The sequence below is a fragment of the Peromyscus maniculatus genome, chromosome 3 (genome assembly GCF_049852395.1).
Source record: "Peromyscus maniculatus bairdii isolate BWxNUB_F1_BW_parent chromosome 3, HU_Pman_BW_mat_3.1, whole genome shotgun sequence".
NCBI lineage: Eukaryota > Metazoa > Chordata > Mammalia > Rodentia > Cricetidae > Peromyscus > Peromyscus maniculatus.
The window spans coordinates 112600087-112619655 of NC_134854.1; the positions used below are offsets into that span (position 1 = coordinate 112600087).

The window sequence follows — 19569 nt, forward strand, 5'->3', positions numbered from 1 at the left end:
CGTTTAACTGGATAGGAAAACAGGGGGAAGGAGAGGCAGGGCAAATGCAGGGTCTCCTTGAAGGTATCACTTCAGTAAAACCTGAAGGAGCGAGCCACGTTGAGTGTTGATGTAAGAGCACACCCAGGCTGAGTGCAGAGGGAACAGCGTATGCAAAGGTCCTGAAATTGTGCCTGCTAAGATGGAGGCCATGTGATGGGAGTAACATGAGCAAGAAGGGGTCAGGGATGGAATGAAAGGGACCCAAAAGAGACTGAAGAAGACCGAGACAGTTTGGGTTATACATACTTCCTGGGAGTGCATTGGGATCCTCCGGAAGGTTCTGAAGCAAAGGGACCTAATCTGACTCGGGGTTGGGCAGGATGCCCTAGGCTGGTCATGGGTTTCTGGACAGCTGGGGCATCTTCTCTGGGGCCAAGGCTGCTCGGCTACACCTTTGCTGTGGAGCTTCTGACCTTTGGCTGCACTTCTCCCTAGGGGGTGCGAGACAGTGGGCAGAGAGTGTGAGGAATGCAGAGCCCAGCGTAGGCAGTGCTGTGGAGAAGTGTGCTGGCCCAGCCTGACCCTGCCCTGTGCTGACAAGATGGGATCAATCAACTTTACAGACTAGCCAACTCCACCTGCTTTGCTTGCTAGCCCTGGCTGCGGAATGCCCCAGCCACGGGGAGTACCTAGTCTAAGATCAGAAAGTTAATGACTGTCTTGTGACGAGTACAGGCTCCCTCAAGTGCTCTGGCTAAGACTCAGTTGAACTGGTGGGTCCTGGGCACTGATCTGGAGGGCCCCAGATCCTTCATTATGGGGGCCCAGACCCGCTAGCTACAAATTCTGGCTCCAGCACGGACGGGCGGCTGGGAGAAGCAGGGGGAACCGCTAGCCACCTACCAGTGCCAGGTAAGAAGTGCCACGAAGAAGGCCTGTCCAGATGTCCTAGGTGTCTGTAAGGAAGCCCCCTGGGCAGACACACCTAGCTTTGCCTGGTCCCCTATCTGTGTGGCTTGGAAGGCTTATGCTCTCTTTCAGCGGGTTTCTTCACACTGGCTGGGGAGCCAGGCATAGTGTGGGTTAAAGGGCACAGCAGGGTACCCAGCACCCTCGCTCACGTGTTTTCTAGGGCTTCACTTTCCTCATTAAGCCGGTGCAAAAGCAGCCCAGGATGGCTTGCGATTGAAGTCTGGGACTCCTTCTGCAGATCGGGAGCACCCTGCAGTCTTTGGGGAGGCGCTTTCACTATCACAAGCCTCCGCGGACAGTCAGTCGCAGAAGCCGAGGGCAGCGCAGCGAGCGCGCATTCCTGTGGGTAACCATGACCGCTGGAGAAAAGACCAGATATATTTTTACAAATGGTCCCTTTAGACACGGTCCCTGCTAGATCCGGCCTTGATCGGGATGCGGAGGGGGGCTGCGGGGACGACGGAGCCCCCACGTGGACTGCATTTCAGGACTGTGCGGGCTTTCCGTGGGTCCTTAGGCCCGTCTCACGTGCGCACCGGAGGACGGAGTGCGAGTCCACGCAGAGGCCCGGGAGCGCGTGGGCAGCGGGAGGGCGCGGCCGGGGCGGGGCGGGGCGCGTGACGCGCGGCGCTAGCCAATGGGGCGCGCGCCCGAGGCCGAGCCTCCTGCGAGCCTTCGCGGCGCCCGCGGCGTCACGTGAGCGGTCGGAGAGCGCGGAGAGCGGCGAGCGGCGAGCGCCCAGCTCGGCCGCAGGGAGCGCGGGCTGCGGCCAGGAGCGCTGGACGCGCGGCCGCATACGGAGCCAGGCCGCACGCGCGAGGCCGCGCCAGGCGACGCCGAGTCCAGGTGGGAGACGCTCGGGGTACCGTGGCCCTTGGGGTCCGCCCGGGAGATCGGGGCCGTCCCCTGGCGCGCGCTGTTCGAGTGGCGCGCAGGGGCCCGAGGAATGCGGGAACCCCCGTGTGAGAGCGCGGGGCCCGCGGAGGGCGAACCCCATGTGCGCAACTCCTGCCCGTGGAGCCCACGCGCGTCCATGGCACTTCTGGACCTGCGCTCCCATATGGCGGCGCCTGGCGGGGCCTGGCGACCAAGGGGTGGAGAGGTTACTGTCGGTCATACCAGCAGTGGCCTAAGAGGGGACGCGGAGGGGGCACTGGGCGGAAGGTAAGGTGCTCTCCGAAACCGTGTATCGGAATCTGGCCCACCTCCTTCCCCGCGTACTTCACACCCACGGGTGGGCACCCACGCGCGGGCACCTGGCGGACACCCGCACGGCTGCACTGCGCCCCGCACACGCAATCACACGACACAAACTCACACCCATTTGCGCGCACCCGCAGCGTTCCTGCGCTTATGCTCCGATTCCCCACGCAGAGTCCCCAGGCCCCTTTGACCAAACATTACCCGTGCGATGGCTGAGGGTAGCAGCTGCGGAGCGGGGCAGGCCACCCCTCTTGGAAACCCTCTCGCCAGCAGGGTACAGGGGCTGTTTTCTCCCACGGTATGTGAAGGTGAAATCCCAAATGTTTGAATCCTTCAGATGTTTCCCCCCCGACCGTGAGGAGCCCCCACCACACTACAGGTGCGAGAATGGCCGAAACTTTGGGGCCTTCGGACTGCTCAGGGAGGGGACTCTTATTTTGAAGAGCAGCCCCCATTCGCCACCCCCGTGATTTGCACGCTGACCCAATGGCTAGCCCTTGGCCGGCTCTCGGCTTGTTATCAATTACATGTTGTTCCTACAGCCGCTGTGTCCCCGGGAGGATAAACAGCAGGCCTGGCCGGCTAAGAGAGGGGGCGGAGTCCAGCGGCCGGCCAGGGACCGTGCCCAGAACCGGGTGCCCCCTCCCCCTGCACGCAGCCTGCGCCTCTGGCTGCGCCACGTGCTGCTGTTTTTCAGGACCGGCTTGAGCGCTGGCACTCAGGCTTTCAGCCCTGGGTCCTCTGTGCCTCAGTGTCCCGTGGTTGCTCAGTTCTGTTTTAAGATCCCGTTGACTGGCTGGGGCCACTCCACTCCTGGATTTTGGAATCATTCAGCAAAGACATGGGCTGTTTTTGACTCTAGATCTAGACCTGTACTGAAGTCAGAACTGCTTGTATTCTGGTGAGGACGCAAAGCATAGACAGGTCTCACAGTGGTGCCTGCTGTGAAGAATACAATCCTGGGTGATTTGCCCAAGGGAAAGTGACTTCTGAGTTGAGATCTAAATAATGAGCTCCCCACCTGGAATGCTAGGAGAGTCAGGACTTCCAAAGAGGTCCGGGCTCTGTTCTTGCAGGTGAGCCAGGCCTGAGTAGTTGCAGCATGTGGGCCAGGCCTGAGTAGTTGCAGCAGGTGGGCGGGGAGGGTTCGGGTGCTCTGGGCCCTGGACACATTTTAATGGGGCGTGGGGATTCTTCCGTGTAGTTCCATTTTGCCATCATCCATTTGTACCTGTTCTCTCTTTCTTGCCTCCCTTCCATGTTCCAGTGGGATCTCACGGAGCTGCCCTTGAACTCATGATCCCCTGGCTGTCTCCCGGGTGCTGAGATTACAAGCATCAGCCACTATGCCTACCCAGCACCACTGTTTATTTTTATAGCAGACCTTGGTTTCTAGCCTGGAGACCACCATCACACTTGAAAACAGTGTGAGGGCTCAGTGTTGTAGTTTCATTTCAGGAGGTTTTAGGTGGTCCTATTCTAGGTCCTGGGACACCATGTGAATTTGCTTGACTATTCAAACCCTAAGAAGTGCTCAGTACACATGAGCTCTTTGGGTGTGTGCGTGGCCTAGGCGCCAGGTCACACTGGCGGCACCCAGATGTGCACCGAGACGTTGTGCCTGAGGTCACGCAGCTGATAGCTGCAGACAAGGTGTGTGCCCAGCTCCTTTGCCCTTCACATCGTCTGTCACTTCATTCCTTCCCAGCACCTGCTTTAGTAAAGAGTGTGTTTTTAAAGCACACTCCCAGTTTTAAATCCTCAGCTTCGTGTTTAAACCCAGATGGCCTCCTGGTAAGACTGCTCTTGGGCTCAGATCTTGCCTCGATTCCCTGGAGCAAGAGAGAAACTTAGAGGGCACTGAGGCATAGAACAATTGGGGAAACTGAGGCACGGGAGAGCAAAATGACTCTGGCCTCCTGGCTGCTGGGCAGTACCAGGTGCCGGGATGTGGCGTGGACCTGGAGACAGATGGACAGGATGTGGGTACAGAGACTCTGTACTCTATGGCTCTGAGCATTCTTCGCTAGTCTTGATGATCACACAGCCGGCCATGGTCACAGGGCGGGGACAAAGGTCCAGAGAGGTGGCCCCATCACAGCCAGATACTGTTGACTCTCCTTGGACACCAGACCTAGCATGGGGTGTTGCTTCAGAGGACACAGCTTTCTCCTTTCTCCTTCCTACCCGCACTCTCTGAGCCCTTCTCGGGTACCTGGTGTGGTGCTGAGTGCTGGGGCCAGGGCAGAGTGTGCTGCCAAGAGGGGACACAGACATCTGCTGAGCTTCCCCAAGTCGGTGAGTGCCCCAGACAGGAGAGCTGGGGTCTGGGGCAGGACAGGAGGCTCCGTTCCCATACACTGGCCAAGGGCAAGTGTCACCCCCTCATCCTGCCCAAAGGTTGCGAGGTCCCAGGAAGTTACCCACGGGCTGGGCTCTCAGGCCTTCTGTGGCCTCATGGCCAACAAGGGTTGGGCCTCGTCCATCATGGTGGGAAAGTGTTGGGCGCCATGGAGGGAGTGCTCTGCTCAAATGTGTGTTTCCTCTCTTGGTCATGGAGGAGAAAAGTGGGCTCTGGACAGTCTGGGAACTAGATTGGAAGTCCTTGGGCAAACACAATGAAGGCAGGCGGGCAGGCACTTCATAGCCTTTGACTTTTTTTCCCCTGACAACTATAACCACCAGGCTAAAGCTCAGGCAGCTCAGATAAACGTGTGTCCCATCCAGTTCTGGGAACACTGTGCTTGCATTCACAGAAGTTCGTTTTTTGAAAATCTGAAGTGAACATCTAACAAGCAGCCTGTGTTTTTATTTGCTCAATCTGGCAATCCTACAGAAGCCCCAGGAGCATGGGCTCAGAGTGCAAATGGCCGTTTTCCTTCCCACCCCAACCCCCCCGACTCCAGGTAGGGAGCAGAGCGTAGGGTCCTACCACTTGCAGGGCCTCCCTGCCCTGGCCTCCTCCTCTCCTCCTGGGACTCAGCTGTTCACAGACAAGAGCATTCCTTGTCTTATTCTTTTCCAGGATCATTCTGGAAAATGTTTGAAACCAGAAGTGCCCCTGGGTTGTGCAACGGGCCTGGAGAGGGCTCTTTTGCAAACAGGGGTGATGCAATTTCTGAAAACACGCTCGCCGGCCCCATTCTCCCTTGGGATGGAAGCAGGGTCTGGACATTGGGCCACAGGAGGCCTTCGGCAGGCAGCTGAGGGTAGGGCTGCAAGGCTCTGGTGAGCATGCGGTCCTTCTAACCAGACCCCCCCCTCCTTGTTCTCCTTTCAGCCACCACAGGCTCGGCCAAGCCAGCATGGTGGACCACTTGCTTCCGGTGGACGAGACCTTCTCGTCACCAAAATGCCCAGTGGGGTACCTGGGTGACAGGCTGGCCAGCCGGCGGCCGTACCACATGTTGCCCTCTCCCATCTCTGAGGATGACAGCGACGTCTCCAGCCCCTGCTCTTGTGCCAGCCCTGACTCGCAAGCCTTCTGTTCCTGCTACAGCGCAGGTCCAGGCCCCGAGGCCCAGGACAGCATCTTGGATTTCCTCCTGTCCCAGGCCACGCTGGGCAGTGGTGGTGGCAGTGGAGGTGTTGGAGATAGCAGTGGCCCTGTAACCTGGGCATCATGGAGGAGAGCCTCTGTGCCTGTGAAGGGGGAACATTTCTGCTTCCCTGAATTCCTGTCGGGAGACCCTGATGACGTCCCCAGGCCTTTCCAGCCTACCCTGGAGGAGATTGAAGAATTCTTGGAAGAGAACATGGAGGCTGAGGTCAAGGAGGCTCCAGAGAGCTGCAGCAGGGACCTGGAGGCCTGTGGCCAGCTCTCCGCCGGGTCGCACCGGAGCCACCTCCATCCAGAGTCTGGTGGGAGAGAGCGCTGTACCCCACCACCAGGCGGCACCAGCGGGGGTGGTGCCCAGAGTGCTAGTGAGGGGCCAGCACGTGATGGCCCCATGCCGGTGCTGCTGCAGATCCAGCCCGTTGCTGTGAAACAGGAGGCAGGTGCGGGGCCAGCCTCCCCAGGGCAGGCCCCAGAGAGCGTCAAGGTCGCCCAGCTCCTGGTCAACATCCAGGGCCAGACCTTTGCACTCCTGCCTCAAGTGGTACCATCCTCCAACTTGAACCTGCCCTCCAAGTTCGTGCGCATCGCACCTGTGCCCATCGCTGCCAAACCTATTGGTTCGGGATCCCTAGGGCCCGGCCCTGCTGGCCTCCTTGTGGGCCAGAAGTTCCCCAAGAACCCTGCAGCAGAACTTCTCAAAATGCACAAATGCACTTTCCCCGGCTGCAGCAAGATGTACACCAAGAGCAGCCATCTCAAGGCCCACCTGCGCAGGCACACAGGCGAGAAGCCCTTCGCCTGCACCTGGCCAGGCTGCGGCTGGAGGTCAGTATCCATGGACAGGCTGGGCGACAAGCTAGTAGGCGCATCTCTGCTCACTTGGGTGTGTTGCCGAGGCCCCTTTCTCCATTAGATAAGGTGGATTAGGAAGGGAGCAAGGGATGGGCAAGGGGCAGAGTCAGAGCTGACCCGGTTGTTGGAGACTTCCTTGTCCCACTCAGTGGTGACTAAAGCCGGAAGCCACCTGGCCTCCGGTGTCTTTAAAGACCAGGTAAGTCTTGCTTGGGCTTATGCTGTGTGGGGGTCTCTCAGGCTGGGATGGAAGATGAAGGGCTGGGCTGAAGCAGAAGGAAGCTCAGCTGAGTTTGGTGGCATACAGGCCAGAGACCCATTCAGGTCTCACAGCACCCTTGGGGTAAGTACCACCATCACACCCATGACATTTCTGGTCAGGCACATGGAAGCTCTGACTGGCCAAGGACCACCCATGCCACAGTACTCTGTGAGTGGAATGTGAGCCCGAGACATGAACTAGAAAAGTGTACTTCCTCCAGGCAGGGGATGAGCATTGCTCACTGGTGTGGGCTGAGCTTTGCCTTGTTTCTTCCCTGGGGACCTGGAGGTGTGTTTGAGATGTCATAGAGAGCAGCCAAAAGGAAGGACAGATGGCTACCATATGGGGTCAAAGGTGGCAGAATCCTTTAGACTTCTGCTCCATACAACAGGGGGTCCAGCTCTCCAGGGCAAAGAGCCTCATCCAGACTGCTCAGATGTGATGCCAGGGACCATGGAATCCTGGTGTCACCCTGTCCTAGCCCTAGGTGATGCCCGTTGTCTTCAGGGAGCTGGTGGCCTGCAGAAGCTCACATACATGCTCAGGGTGCTACAGCCAGATGGAGGATGCTCTGGCCTTGGTGGATAGGGTGTGTGGCCGCAGCACCATCCCATCTTGTCGTCTTGTGTGTCAGGTGAGGCTCACGGCTCATCTCTGTGCACAGAGCCGACAGAGCCTTCTCAATGAAAGCCTGTGGTGTATGGGCCTGCCTGTGTATTGTGTGATATATGTGTCGTGTACCTGGTGTGGGGTGGCACACAGGGGTGGTCACAGAGGTGGTGGAGTTCTGAGCTAGCCTTTGGTTCTGAGTTAGTGGTGCTGGCCCCAGGGCAGGGGCTGGCCTGCTGAGACTGAGCATGGGGGCGGCGGAGAGAGTGAGTGTGTGTGTGTGTGTGTGTGTGTGTGTGACAATGGCAGTACTTCCCTTCCAGCACCAAATTGGCCAGAAAAGGAATTTTCTCTGGGTTGTGGAGGCCCTTCATAAAAGGCGTCACTGTCTTCTCATACCTGGTCAGATACTGGGCTCCCTAGATCTGCTGTCTCCACCTCTCTGAGCCACATGCTTTAGTGAGTGGACCCAGTGCAGGGCTGTGGGTTGTAGGGCAAGAGAAGCCTAGGAGAGACCTGGCGGGGGGTGTTGACTGAGGAAGGAGAGAGCAATGGACCCTGTTTGGAGGAGGCAGTGGGACAGGGGCCTTGAGCCCACCCTGGGGTTGCTATTGACTTGCAATTTCCTGTCTGGCCCTTTTTGTTCCCTGGAGCCCAGAGCTAATGTCGGGGTCTCACTGTGCCCTCTTTTCATAATGAACTATCAGTTTCCCACAGTCTATGCAGAAGAACCTCAAAGGTGTCCTGCCTGGGACACTGGCAGGTGTTGGCACTCATAGGGACTGCACACGGGCAAGTCACTGAGTACAGCCTTCACCCAGCAGTCCTGACACCATGGACTTGCTTGCCCCAGCAAGTGCTATTTGCTCACCCAGACTAGTCCTGCCCATTTGAGTGGCATCTCCCGAGGGGAAGAGGCCAGGCAGGGGCTGCAGGCTGTAAGATGTGGTCAAGGATGAGGGCTAGAAGGCAGGCCATTGCCCACCACACTGTTCCAGGAAACATGAGGTCCAAGGAAGGGCCTTGTCTCTGACCCTGAGCCTTGCACTGACCTCACTGCCCAGGCAGAGCCTGCTCAGCAAAACTAGGGACATGGTGTCCCTGCCAAGGTCCCTGTGCAGCATCTGCCTCAGGAAAGGGCTGGTAGTATGAGTGTGTAGGATCCCCAGGATACCCTTGGGGATCAGAAGCCTAGGGGTTATGCCAAGGAGGTTTACAAGTTCCGTGCATGTGGCCAGTCTTCCACCCAGGGGTAGTGGGGTGGGAAGCAACTCCTTGCTGCAGTTAGGTGGAGGGTGGACCCCCCCCCACTCTGGATCTGGACAGGATGGAGTGTGATGACAATGATGATGGCTGTAGTAACATGACACATTTAGAGATCACCATGTGCTGGGATGGTTCCAGGCTCTGGAGAGTCCCCACCAACCCCTCACTTGTGTATGCCCTTCTGCAGGAGCTCATGGCTCCCTGAAACTGACCTGGCCTTCAGAGAACACTTTGGGGTATTTGAATTCCAGTCCAGCCTTCTTGCTGTGGCCCACAGCTTCCCCAGTGTGCTCTCTGGCCTTTACCCCTTCTCCAGCAAGTTCAGCCATGCCACCCTCCCCTCTGTCTCCCTTACCATCCCCATGGGCCCAAGGATGCCCAGCCTTTGCTGTGAACCCCAACACACGCATTAGCTCATTGAGTCCTCACAACGGCTCCACAAGCATATGCAGTGACCCACATTCTACAGAGGGAAATCGAGGTACACAGTAATCATCTGTCAGAAGGAGGTAGCTAGTGTATGGTTTGGGGTTTGGGGTGCATCCCCATGGGTGCCACACCCCACTCTGATTCTCCAGCAGTACAGCCAGGTTTGGAGGTGGCCATAGTGTATGCTGTGCTTTTTCATGAGTGAATGTGTGTGTGTGTGTGTGTGTGTGTGTGTGTGTGTGCACATGAAGGTCAGAGGTGCTTGTTTTGTGTCTTCCTCGGTAGTTCTCCACCTTGCTTTTTGAGACAGGGTCTCTCACTGAACCGAGAGCTCACGGATTGTCTGAGCTGGCTGGCCGGTGAGCCCCAGCCTGTCTCTACCCTCCCCGCACACCCTACTATGTCCAGTTTTTACGTGAGTGCCAGGGATCTGAACTTAGGTCCTCATAGTTGCACAGTAAGCGCTTTACCAAATGGGCCCCACGCTCAGCCCCGGGCTGTGCTCTTCTGTGGTGCTCCTGGCTGTGGGAAAGGAGAGAGCAGCGGCAAGCACAGTGGTCAGTGCCCTGATGCGGCACCGCTCTGGGCATGCTGCACGATCGTTTCTTTAACTCTTAAAGGAGACGGAGACTGCAGGTGGGCCCAGAGGAGGAAGCAGTGTCACGGAGCTGTTCTGCACATTCTCTGTGATCACACAGCTTATAAGTTGCAGAGTTGCCCAGCACTCGGGAGGCAGAGGCAGGAGGAGCTCTGAGTTCAAGGCTAGCCTGGTCTACAGGGTTAAGTTCCAGGACAGCCAGGACTATTACACAGAGAAGTTCTGTCTCAGGAAAAAGAAAGGGGGAAAAAAAAGTGGCAGAGGCAGGAATTGAAGGGCTGTTTTCTCTCTCCCCCACCTTAGACTCAGAGTGCTTCTCCACACTCTCGCACACCTCCCGGGGGAGAGCCTGTACTGAAGAGAGGCGCCCCCTCCACCTGCACCTGGGCCTGGCTGCTCCAGTGTGTTCTATACTTCCCATCTGGCTCTGGTGCTGCCACTGGGCCCTGAGTTCCTAAACCTGCCCCTGCCCCTGCCCCTGCCCCCACCCCCCCTCAGCTCAGGGCACTGCCCCACAGCCGAGGTGGCACCTGTCCCTGTCCCAAACCCACTGCCTTCTGCTTTTGTGCGCTCAGGATTCCCTGTTGGGACACGGCTTTGCATGCAGGAGGGACTAAGGCCAGCCTGCCTCTTCTGGTGTGGCCATCTGGGAAGTGGCTGTCTGCCGCCTTCCTAGAAGTTTCCTCTCCTCGCTAGCAGACACAGGCCTCCTTTGTTCCCTACAGTGGAACATCCTGTTCCAGAGTGGCCAAGCCGCTCCTTCCAGAAAGAATCTCACTGGGCCATGGCTAAAGTGAATATTAATAGCTATCAGCAGCTCGTGTGTTACGCACTGCCGGTATCCACGGTGGACACAGGAGGCCCAGGAGGGGGACAGTGGAGTCCAAAGCCACTGAGTGTCGGAGGAGGTGGGTACAGGATTCGAACTCAGTGGTCTGGTTTCAGGCCAGCTCTCTCAGCCCTCATCACTGCTGCCCATGTGCAGGGATGTCTCCTCTGGCCTTGGGGTTGCAGATGCCCCGTGGATCACCAGCAGGTTGCACACAGCACACACAGCCTTAGGGGCTACAGCTTCTGAGCTCTGACTGTTGACAATGGCTTTCTGGCAGATGGCAACTGGTGTCTCACACAGTTCTCATGCTGGCATTCATGATGGCCCCTGTGCGTCTTCTGCCCCGTGACCCGACATCGAGAGTTATGAACCTGCCCCCACAGATGCCAGGCACCAGGCCTCTGCCATGCACCGGGAAGGTCCTGTGCTCTGCTCCTTGTGTGCAGTAGGAGCCCACAGCCCTTAAACAAGACCCATTGTCTGTCATGGTCCCCTGAGATAGGTCTGTTGTGGATGCCGTCCCAAGGTAGGGGAACCGAGGTTTAACAGGGCTTGGCAATGTCCTGCCCAGACCAATCCCAAGGCTGTGTCCTGCCCAGCTGAGATCTCTTATCTCTTGCTCCATTGCTGCCCCAGGCTTCTCCTTTATCAGAGGATGTGACCCAGTGAGGCAGGGGTCATCTTCAGCTCAGTTCCCAGGACAGTCCCGTCAGGTACCAGAAGGCTGTGGCGGCAGATCGGGGCTCTGGAATGAGGACAGCTTGTTCTCTGGCCCGGCTGCCCTGCAGCTGCCTGTCCCTCTCAGGGTGTCAAATAGCCTGTTCCCTGGAAGACAGGCAGGAAGTAAGGGAGGAAACAGCTCCGGGATGCTCAGGACCAGTGGGATAGGGACTGTCAAACCTGTTCTTCCTTGCGAGGCTCTGGGCCCAACGCCTGCCGAGGGCACATAACTATGGTATCGTGTCCTGGTAACAGCACCACCAAGCCAGGAAGAGAAAGCGGAGAGACAAGAACAGACAGGCCAGGGGAGGAGGCTTTGTTCCAGCCTCAGGTGATCTGTCTCCGTTCACGTCACTGTGAGTTCCATCTAGTTGGATGGTCCTTTGAGATACATCCCTGCACCAGGCCCACTGGGACATGGTTGCAGGGCAGCAGCTTGCTCAGCAGCTTGCACAGTAGCAGGTCCTGCACTGCCCAAAGCACAGGGCTTTGAGGTCCTCGGTGTCATGAGCCCTGCCCGTTGTCTGTACCACTAGTCCTCCTGTTTCCCAGGCTGAAGTCAGGGTAGCCTAGTGCAGAATCTGAGCCAAGATGGCCACAGCCCTAGGCATCTGAGTCTGATGGACTTGGCTGTCCACCTAATCTGCCTCACCCAGTGGCCCCTATCTAGAAATGGGGTGCCAGGCCTGGGGCTCCTGTGTGTTCCTGGGAGTATATGCAGTGGTCAGTGTGTGACAGTCCTTTTTCATCCTGGGGTGCCTGCTGAGCCCCCCCCCCATTTAAGTGCACCTCCTGGGCACAGAGAACAGGGAGTGTGCTCTCCTTCCTGGAGCTAACATTGTCTAGGGACCGCTGAGCATCATCAAGATGTTGAAAGTGACTTAGAAAGTGCCATGGGGCTGAGGATGTAGGCTCAGCGGTGGAACACTTGTCTAGCATGTCCAAGCTTTGATTCCCCAATGCTCACCAGAGGAAAGATAATCAGATGGTGGACAGTGCTGTGAGACAATTCAGTGGACAGTAGAGGCCCCCGAGGAGGTGACATTTGGGCTAAACTCTGAGGGCTGAGAACAAGGAGAGGAGAGGGTAGAGAACGCAAGTGTCTTGTGGCAAGAAGGATGGAGAAAAAGTCTGAATAGGTGCGGTATGGAGTGGTCGGGTAGTGAGGTTCTGGGGTCCTGTTGCTAACGCAGGAGCCAAATGGAGGGAGCCTCAGGTCCCTGAAGTTATTGACAAGCAGCATCTTGGCCTGGCTCTGGTTCCTGTCTGTCCCGTGGATGTCTGTTCCTGGGCCTGCAGTGACTGAGGGTGTTGGTGGTGGGGGATGTTCTAGGAAGACATTGAAATGCTTAGACATACCATGCAGGCATATATAGAGGTTTTTCCAGAAGGCCCCATGTCCAGAGCAGATGGTTGCCGGAGCGGAGCAGGCACAAGTCTGAGGTCCTTCTTTCCAGTTACAGCAGAAGCAGAGGCACCAGGCACTCCTGTGGTCTGAGGGGCCTGTCACCTCTGGCTGGTCTTCCCGGACCCTTCAGCGATATCTTTGTGGCCCCCACTTCCAGGGGAAAGTGAGGCCAGTGGACACTGCTGACCTGCTGTTGCCAGTACAGGAACAATCCGATGCCCAGGGACTTGGCAACTGAATGACTGTGTGGGGAAGTGAGGCCCAGGTGACTAGCAGCCTTAGGTCCGTTCCCATGGAGAACAGTAGCCAGCTACCGTGGGAGGCAGGCCCTGGCCAGGAGAGCAAACCTGTGTGCCTTGTGGTCCTTGACTCTTGCCCTCTGGGAGGTCTCAGGGGCTTGCCAGGAACTCATTGGGTGGCTACAGATGTGGTCTAAGTGCTTAAGATCCAGCCTGGCTTAGCCTGGCCCTCTGCGCCCCCAACTGCACCTCCGCCTGGGACTGGGGAGACTGTGGCACTGGCTTTGAGATCACTCACAGTGGCAGTGCCCACGCTGGCCTGGCTGACCGCCGTGTCCCGTAGGTTTTCGCGCTCAGATGAGCTGTCACGGCACCGGCGATCTCACTCGGGGGTGAAGCCATACCAGTGTCCGGTGTGTGAGAAGAAGTTCGCGCGGAGTGACCACCTCTCCAAACACATCAAGGTGCATCGCTTCCCACGGAGCAGCCGTGCGGTGCGCGCCGTCAACTGAGTGCGGCAGCCACCCCACCCGCCCCCCAGCCCCACGCTTGGTTTTTAGATGCAATAACTTATTGCCTCCTTCAGAAGGATGGGACGATGTTACCAGCCCCCCTTCTGAATCTTAGGAGGTGTGACCCAGAGCCGCCATGGCTGCCTTTCCGGGGAGGACCTAGAGTCCCCAAAGGTCCCTGGGGGCTGGTTCCCCTGGTGGCCCAGGTGGCCCAGGCAGGCCTGCGCCCTTGTGCCTTTGTGCCTTCCTGCCAGCTGGAAGGGTTGTTTGGGGGGCCCTTACCCTTCTCCCATTGGGCTCCCTACCTGGGCCAAAGCCAACGTTATTGCTGGGGAAGAAGTGTTTTGGTTGTGTCTGTCGAAACAGTTCCCAGAGGGAGCCATGCTGGGGAAAATGAAGTAGGTCAAAAGTGTAGGGCTGCACTGTGGCGTGAGGACCGTGCCAGATGCAAGAGGCCTTTGAGGGTCCAGGAGGATGGCCACCCTCGTCCTAGGCCATCATGCATGTGCTTAAATGCAAGACAAATGGAGCCATATCCATATGTACCCAGCCTGGCTCAGCCTCCTCCCGACGACATCAACCTCCCGGTTGTGGTGGGAGGAGACAGGAACAGGCCCGGTGGATGCAAAGCAACTAGCTAACGCCGCCTCCCAGTCTGACTTAGATTTGCATTCCTCATCAGGTCTAGAAATTAGTACCAATTGGACTAGCTTGTTTTGACAGGTCTATTTCACATCCTATGAATGTATGTAAATAAACTGTACATAGGTACGCATCTACATAAAATATCTTTTAATAACACGTTGACATTTGTGTAAATTTGAAATTAAAAAATTCTATAAAGTTGGTGTACATATGTTACAATTATGTATATTTTCTTTGGTCCTTCATAAAAATATATTTACTTTGCCAATAAAAAGAGAAAAAAAGAACTCAACCGTTCTTTGGTTCCTGGCCTGGGACATGGGGGTGATTCTGGGGCTCTGTTCCTTCCAGGTCCCTCCGTGGACCTTCCTCTCTTCGGCTATGTTCTGATGTCACCTGTGGAGAGTGTCTCATGCCAGCTAGTCACTGCCATTTGAGACCCTTGCTGGGTGCTTTCTGGGTGCAGGTCAGCCGTCCATTCTTTCAGCCCTCCCTAGGAAGGTGGCTGGCCTGTTTCCTCCCTGCGTGGTGACTTTGACATCTTAGGAATCTTCTCCAGGCAGGGCATGGACTTGGGACTTCCTCTGCCTGCCCAGCACCCCGCCCAGGACGATTGGGGTTTCTACCATCGGGTTCTACTCTCAGGTTTGGTCCAGGCACACATCCTCTGCAGCCTGGGCTCTAGGATCACTGGGAGCGGACAACAGAGAGAAGCCGTGGGCTTTGCAGGGATTGCCCCCAGGGAGTTCTGACCTGGTCTGATGGGGACTAGCCGGCTCAGCTGCTGTAAGGTGCACAGTAGACAGACCTCCCTGGTTTACCTATGCACAGTGTAAGGTGAGAACCTTCTAGAAGTGGCCCTTTCCTATTGACCCCACTAAAATAGCTGGGTGCTAACTGGGCGAGGGTTTCCCAGGAGCCTCTCAGAGGCAGCTGGCAGGTAGGTTTCCAGCGGAGAGATTCCTATACCATGTGGTGTGAAGCTGTCAGAATGTGGAGGCTGGCTTGGGTGGGCCCGCTAATCTGTTCTGTCCAGTGGGAGCTGGCAGTCATTGGGCATTCATGTGTGACCAATAATTAGTAGATGGACATTCCATCTGACCAGCTTGTGACCTCTGCCCTTTGCCTGTAACCACATATACCTTCTGAGGACAAACAGGCCCCACGGAAGTGAGACATTGACTTCCGGCCGTATTAGTGTCATTTCTCTTCATCCTAAACAATCAAGGCAGCCACAGACACAAGCGACACTGGATGGACAAAGGAGGTCTGTTTGGGGGTCATGTCGGTGGCACTGAGAAGAAGAATAAACCGTGTCCATGTGCACGTCTGTGGCCGAGGATGGATGGGCATGCTCTCCCCGCTCATCCGTACGTCACCAGCAGTCTGGTTATTCTAGCCTGCTGCACTGTGAGCTGTCTTGGGGTGAAGAGTGGGGTGGTGGTGGTTGTAAGTCAGCATGGACTCCTGAGACCCTCACCTGAAGCCGTTTTCTCACCCCTCACTGCAGGAGGGGCCAAGGTGACACTCAGCAAGGCGGAGAGGGTATAGGGCTATCGTGGTCTGCCTCATGCAGCCTCTCAACGATGCCATTGAGTGGTGGGTTTCTGCTGCTCCAGGTTGCATCTGGACGCTGCACAGCATGCTGGTGAGAAAGTGCCTGGTAGTGTGATGGTCCATGGTAAGTGGGGTACAAGCCTATGTCTCAGCAGAGTGAAGGCTGGGAGACTGTGGGACCAGGAGAGGCTGGAGGTGGTGTAACCTGCACTATGCCCTTCTGTCCTCAGCGCTTTCGGTGGCTGCAAGAGAATCTTTGTCCTGTTCTATGTGCTGAGGAGGCAGAAGGAGACATAGTCCTGTGGCCCTGCAATTATTTGTATTAGGGGAGGAATCTGGAAGGTTATGAAATAGGTAAATGACCCAAATCTCCCCCAAGGTCTTCGGTTAAAAGCAGAGCACTGTGAAATACTAGTAAATTGTTTTTAACGTTAATGATAAGCAATCCTTTCTCATGTTTATTTTTCTTTTAAATAACTGAGTTTCTGGGGGCTGGAGTGATTTGACTCCCCAACTGACAGCTGTCACACCTCTCCCTGATGCCAGGCTGCCTTAAGTGGTAGACTGCCGGATCTGCAGTTGTCAATTGCCCTCACGGTACCCGGCACCCGGCGGCTTTGAACCCTCCTGGATGCCTTAGGGAGCTGCACTGTGATCAGCTGCTGGCTGCGGAAGCATGATGCTGGCTCCTGAGGCACCTTCCAAACCACAGAGTGGTTTCAAACAGCTTGCAAGAGACTTTCTGCCCATCACCAGCCTCTCTGAACTCTGGATGACCCTGTAACCATTTCCACCCGCAGCAGAGAGGAGTCTTCCCCTGGTGGGCTCAGAATGAAGGACTGTGCTGTGGTTGGTGCAAACGCAGTTCATTTGCATGAAGCGCTGCCTCTGATTGGTGCCGGCAGCCTTGCCACACCCCCTTTCTAGATATATAAATCAGCTTTCCAGCACCTTACTTGAGTCTGCTGAGAAGCTCTGCTGTGCTTCGGCTTGAGGCTAGTCCAGACCTAGGAGAGATGATAAATCTGAGCAAGTGGAGAGGTGAGAAGCTCAAAGCCTCAAGAAGCACGGCCCCAGCCTGAAAGCTCGGACACTATCAGGGCTACAACAGCTTCCCAGAGTTGGGCAGATGGGGGTTCAAGCGCCCGGCAATGAGCCTCCAGCCTGAGCACCTGGAACCCTGAGTCTCTGGCTTCTACAGCCTCCCCACCCCAACTTGCTTTGGAACTCAGACTGGCTTCAAACTTGCCATGCTCCTGCCTCCGCTGTCCAAGTGCTAGAATAGAAGGTGCGTACTAACACATCCAGCTTCCTACTCAATGATTTCTACCCAGGCAGAAGGAGAGGTTTCCAACCTGCCTGTCCTAGTTTGGTTTCTGTTGCCATGATAAACACCATGGCCAAAGGCAGGCTGGGGAGGGAAGATTTTATTTCATCTCACAGTCCATCATCGAGAGAAGTCAGGGCAGGAATTTGCAGCAGAGACCGTGGAGGAATTCTTCTTGGCTTGCCGCCTGCTTCTGCGACTAGCATTCTTATACAACAACCCAAGAGTACCTATTCAGGGATGGTACTGTCCACAGTGGGCTGGACCCTTCTCCATCAATGACCAATTAAGAAATCCTCCCCACCTCCCCACCCCACCCCACCCCCCCACACGCTCACAGGCCAGTCTGATAAAGACAATTCCTCAGTTGGGGCTCCTTCTTCCCAGGTGTATCAAATGGATAACCCAAATCAGCCATCACACAGCGCTCGTTGGTAGCAATCACAAAATGTAGCCGAAGTGATGCTAATAGCGGGTAGCACACGAGTCAGCCCGCTGCAGTGCAAAATTCCAATGCTGTAGCCTAAACAAAGTGGATCGCCACATTCCTCTGTGTAAGCAGTCTGAAGGGAAGCAGTGTGGGCTAATGAGGCGGCTCCTCCAGGCTGTGGGGTGGTATCATAGATGGCTCAGCTGAGAAAAGCGAGTAAGGGACCTCGTGCTGTTGCCCAGCCCCCAGACATCGCCACGCCCACTCGGGCCACGCCCACTCATGCCCCACTGACTAGAATGTAGCCACATAGCCTCTGCTCCAGGGCCCTCAGTTAGGACATGAGGGTCACTTACTGGTTTGAGTGGATAGTTGCAGCTTGCCCTGTCTGCCCCTTAAGTGGCAAGCACCAGCAGCCCTTGCCTTCCTTCCCAGGAGTCTACAGAATAGCATCTCTGATTGAGTTTGGCTCCAGGAGCCTTACCAATGTGATTTAGGGGCATCCCTGAGGAGTGTGGGGCCAAGGGTAAAACCTCTGGTGAGTTGTAAGGAGCGAAAACTGGAGCTGGAGAAACCAGGAACTTCCTGTGCAAGCTGCCTTGGTTGAGGAGGCGAAGTCATAGATGAAGGAATGAATCCTGACTGAACAGAAGCAGAGTCTCCTGTACCACCGTGAGATGCTCCCAAAAGACCATCGCGCGCGCGCGCGCGCGCACACACACACACACACACACACACACACACACACACACGATACAGCATCTAAAAAGGCAGGAACAGCCTTGGCTCCTGGGAGACCCCAAAGAGACCCAAGCACAATCAGAGTGCCAGCACAAGGTAGAGGGGGAGGGGGAGAGGAGGAGGGGGAGGTGCAAGAAGGCAGACAGCCCTGAGGCTGTGGTGGGGGTGGGGAAGTGTTGTATGAGTACAGCTGGGAGGGAGGGGCAGGAATGAAGCTGCTTAGACGTCCTCCAGCACAGTGGGAAAGGTAGAAGAAAGAAATGTGGATGGCTAGGACAGAGTGGAGAGGAGGGGCTTGAGCCAGACTCTAGGACAAACACATCAATGCCAATGACACAAAATGCAGGCACAAAACAGAGTTGTTAAGGTCCCCGGGGGGTGCTGATTACTGAAGTCATGTCACTTTGACGGAAGAAGGAAGGAAGTTGTGGTTGGGATGGCCATCACCGGGGGGTTTCCAGGATTTGTGCCAATGCTTGACAGAGCAGCTCTGACTCACGGGGATGACAGGTGGTCCTCCCCGCCTAACAGTGCCCTAGGGAGGATGGTGGGGGGATGACAGGGTCAGTGTAAAGGCCCCTTCTCTTCTCCCTCCTGGCCATCCTGACCTGATGAGCCCTTCTGGAAGTCTGGATGCATGGCTACCCCACACTATATCGTGGGCCAATGATGTCCCACGTAGTCACCAAAGTAGTGTGGCCTGAGTCCCTTCTCCAGCCCTGTGTTAGAAATGTTTACTATTTTTTTTTTACTGTGATTTATTGTGTGTATATGGGGAAGGGTGGGCACACACAGGGCATCAGGCACACGTGGAGGTTGGAGTCAGTTCTTTCCTATCAGGTGGGTTCCAGGGATTGAACTCAGGATGCCAGGCTTGGCAGCAAGCACCCTTACCTCCTGAGCCATCTCACCAGCCCTCAAATGTTTTTTAAATGTGACTGCAATGTCCTTCAGGGTTGTCTGCAGAATCCATCATCTTTCCTTTTTCTGCAAAGAGTCAATTGCCCTAGGTTTTCACCATCACAGACTCCAGTAGCTTCACTTGATATATACATGTAAATAATATTATGAAATAGATATTATTATATTTGTATATATATTATATATTTTATATAATTAATAATACACAAGTAATATAAGGTAACCCATGCTAAAATTTAAATATGTATTAATATATCATAAAATACATGTATATTGATATAATTATAATAAAACATATAATTCAGTAATATGTGCACTGAGTTTAAATGACTATACATATGATGTCATTTCTAGTTGAAAAAATTAGATTGGTTTTATTTTTGTGTTTGGGTGTTTTGACTGTGTGTATGTATGAACATCATAAGCTTGCAGTGCCTGGATCCCCTGGATCCCCTGAATCTGGAGTTACAGATGTGAGCTGCTATGTCAGTGCTGGGAACCAAAC

General features: G+C 55.6%; 1 protein-coding gene across 4 annotated transcripts; it reads left to right on the forward strand.

The window, feature by feature from the left end:
- The first annotated feature begins 646 nt into the window (after positions 1-646).
- On the forward strand, positions 647-14375 carry Klf15 (KLF transcription factor 15). Of its 4 annotated transcripts, none has more exons than XM_076567323.1 (3): positions 647-894; positions 5438-6541; positions 13275-14375. In XM_076567323.1, exons 2-3 carry the CDS (start codon positions 5463-5465, stop codon positions 13441-13443), a joined length of 1248 nt encoding a protein of 415 aa, XP_076423438.1. In that variant the 5' UTR covers positions 647-894; positions 5438-5462; the 3' UTR covers positions 13444-14375. The 4 variants fall into 4 exon arrangements, with proteins under 4 accessions (XP_076423438.1, XP_042129570.1, XP_042129569.2 ...); XM_042273636.2 differs by lacking the exon at positions 647-894 and adding an exon at positions 1644-1800; XM_042273635.2 differs by lacking the exon at positions 647-894 and adding an exon at positions 1660-2118.
- Positions 14376-19569: the final 5194 nt, after the last annotated feature.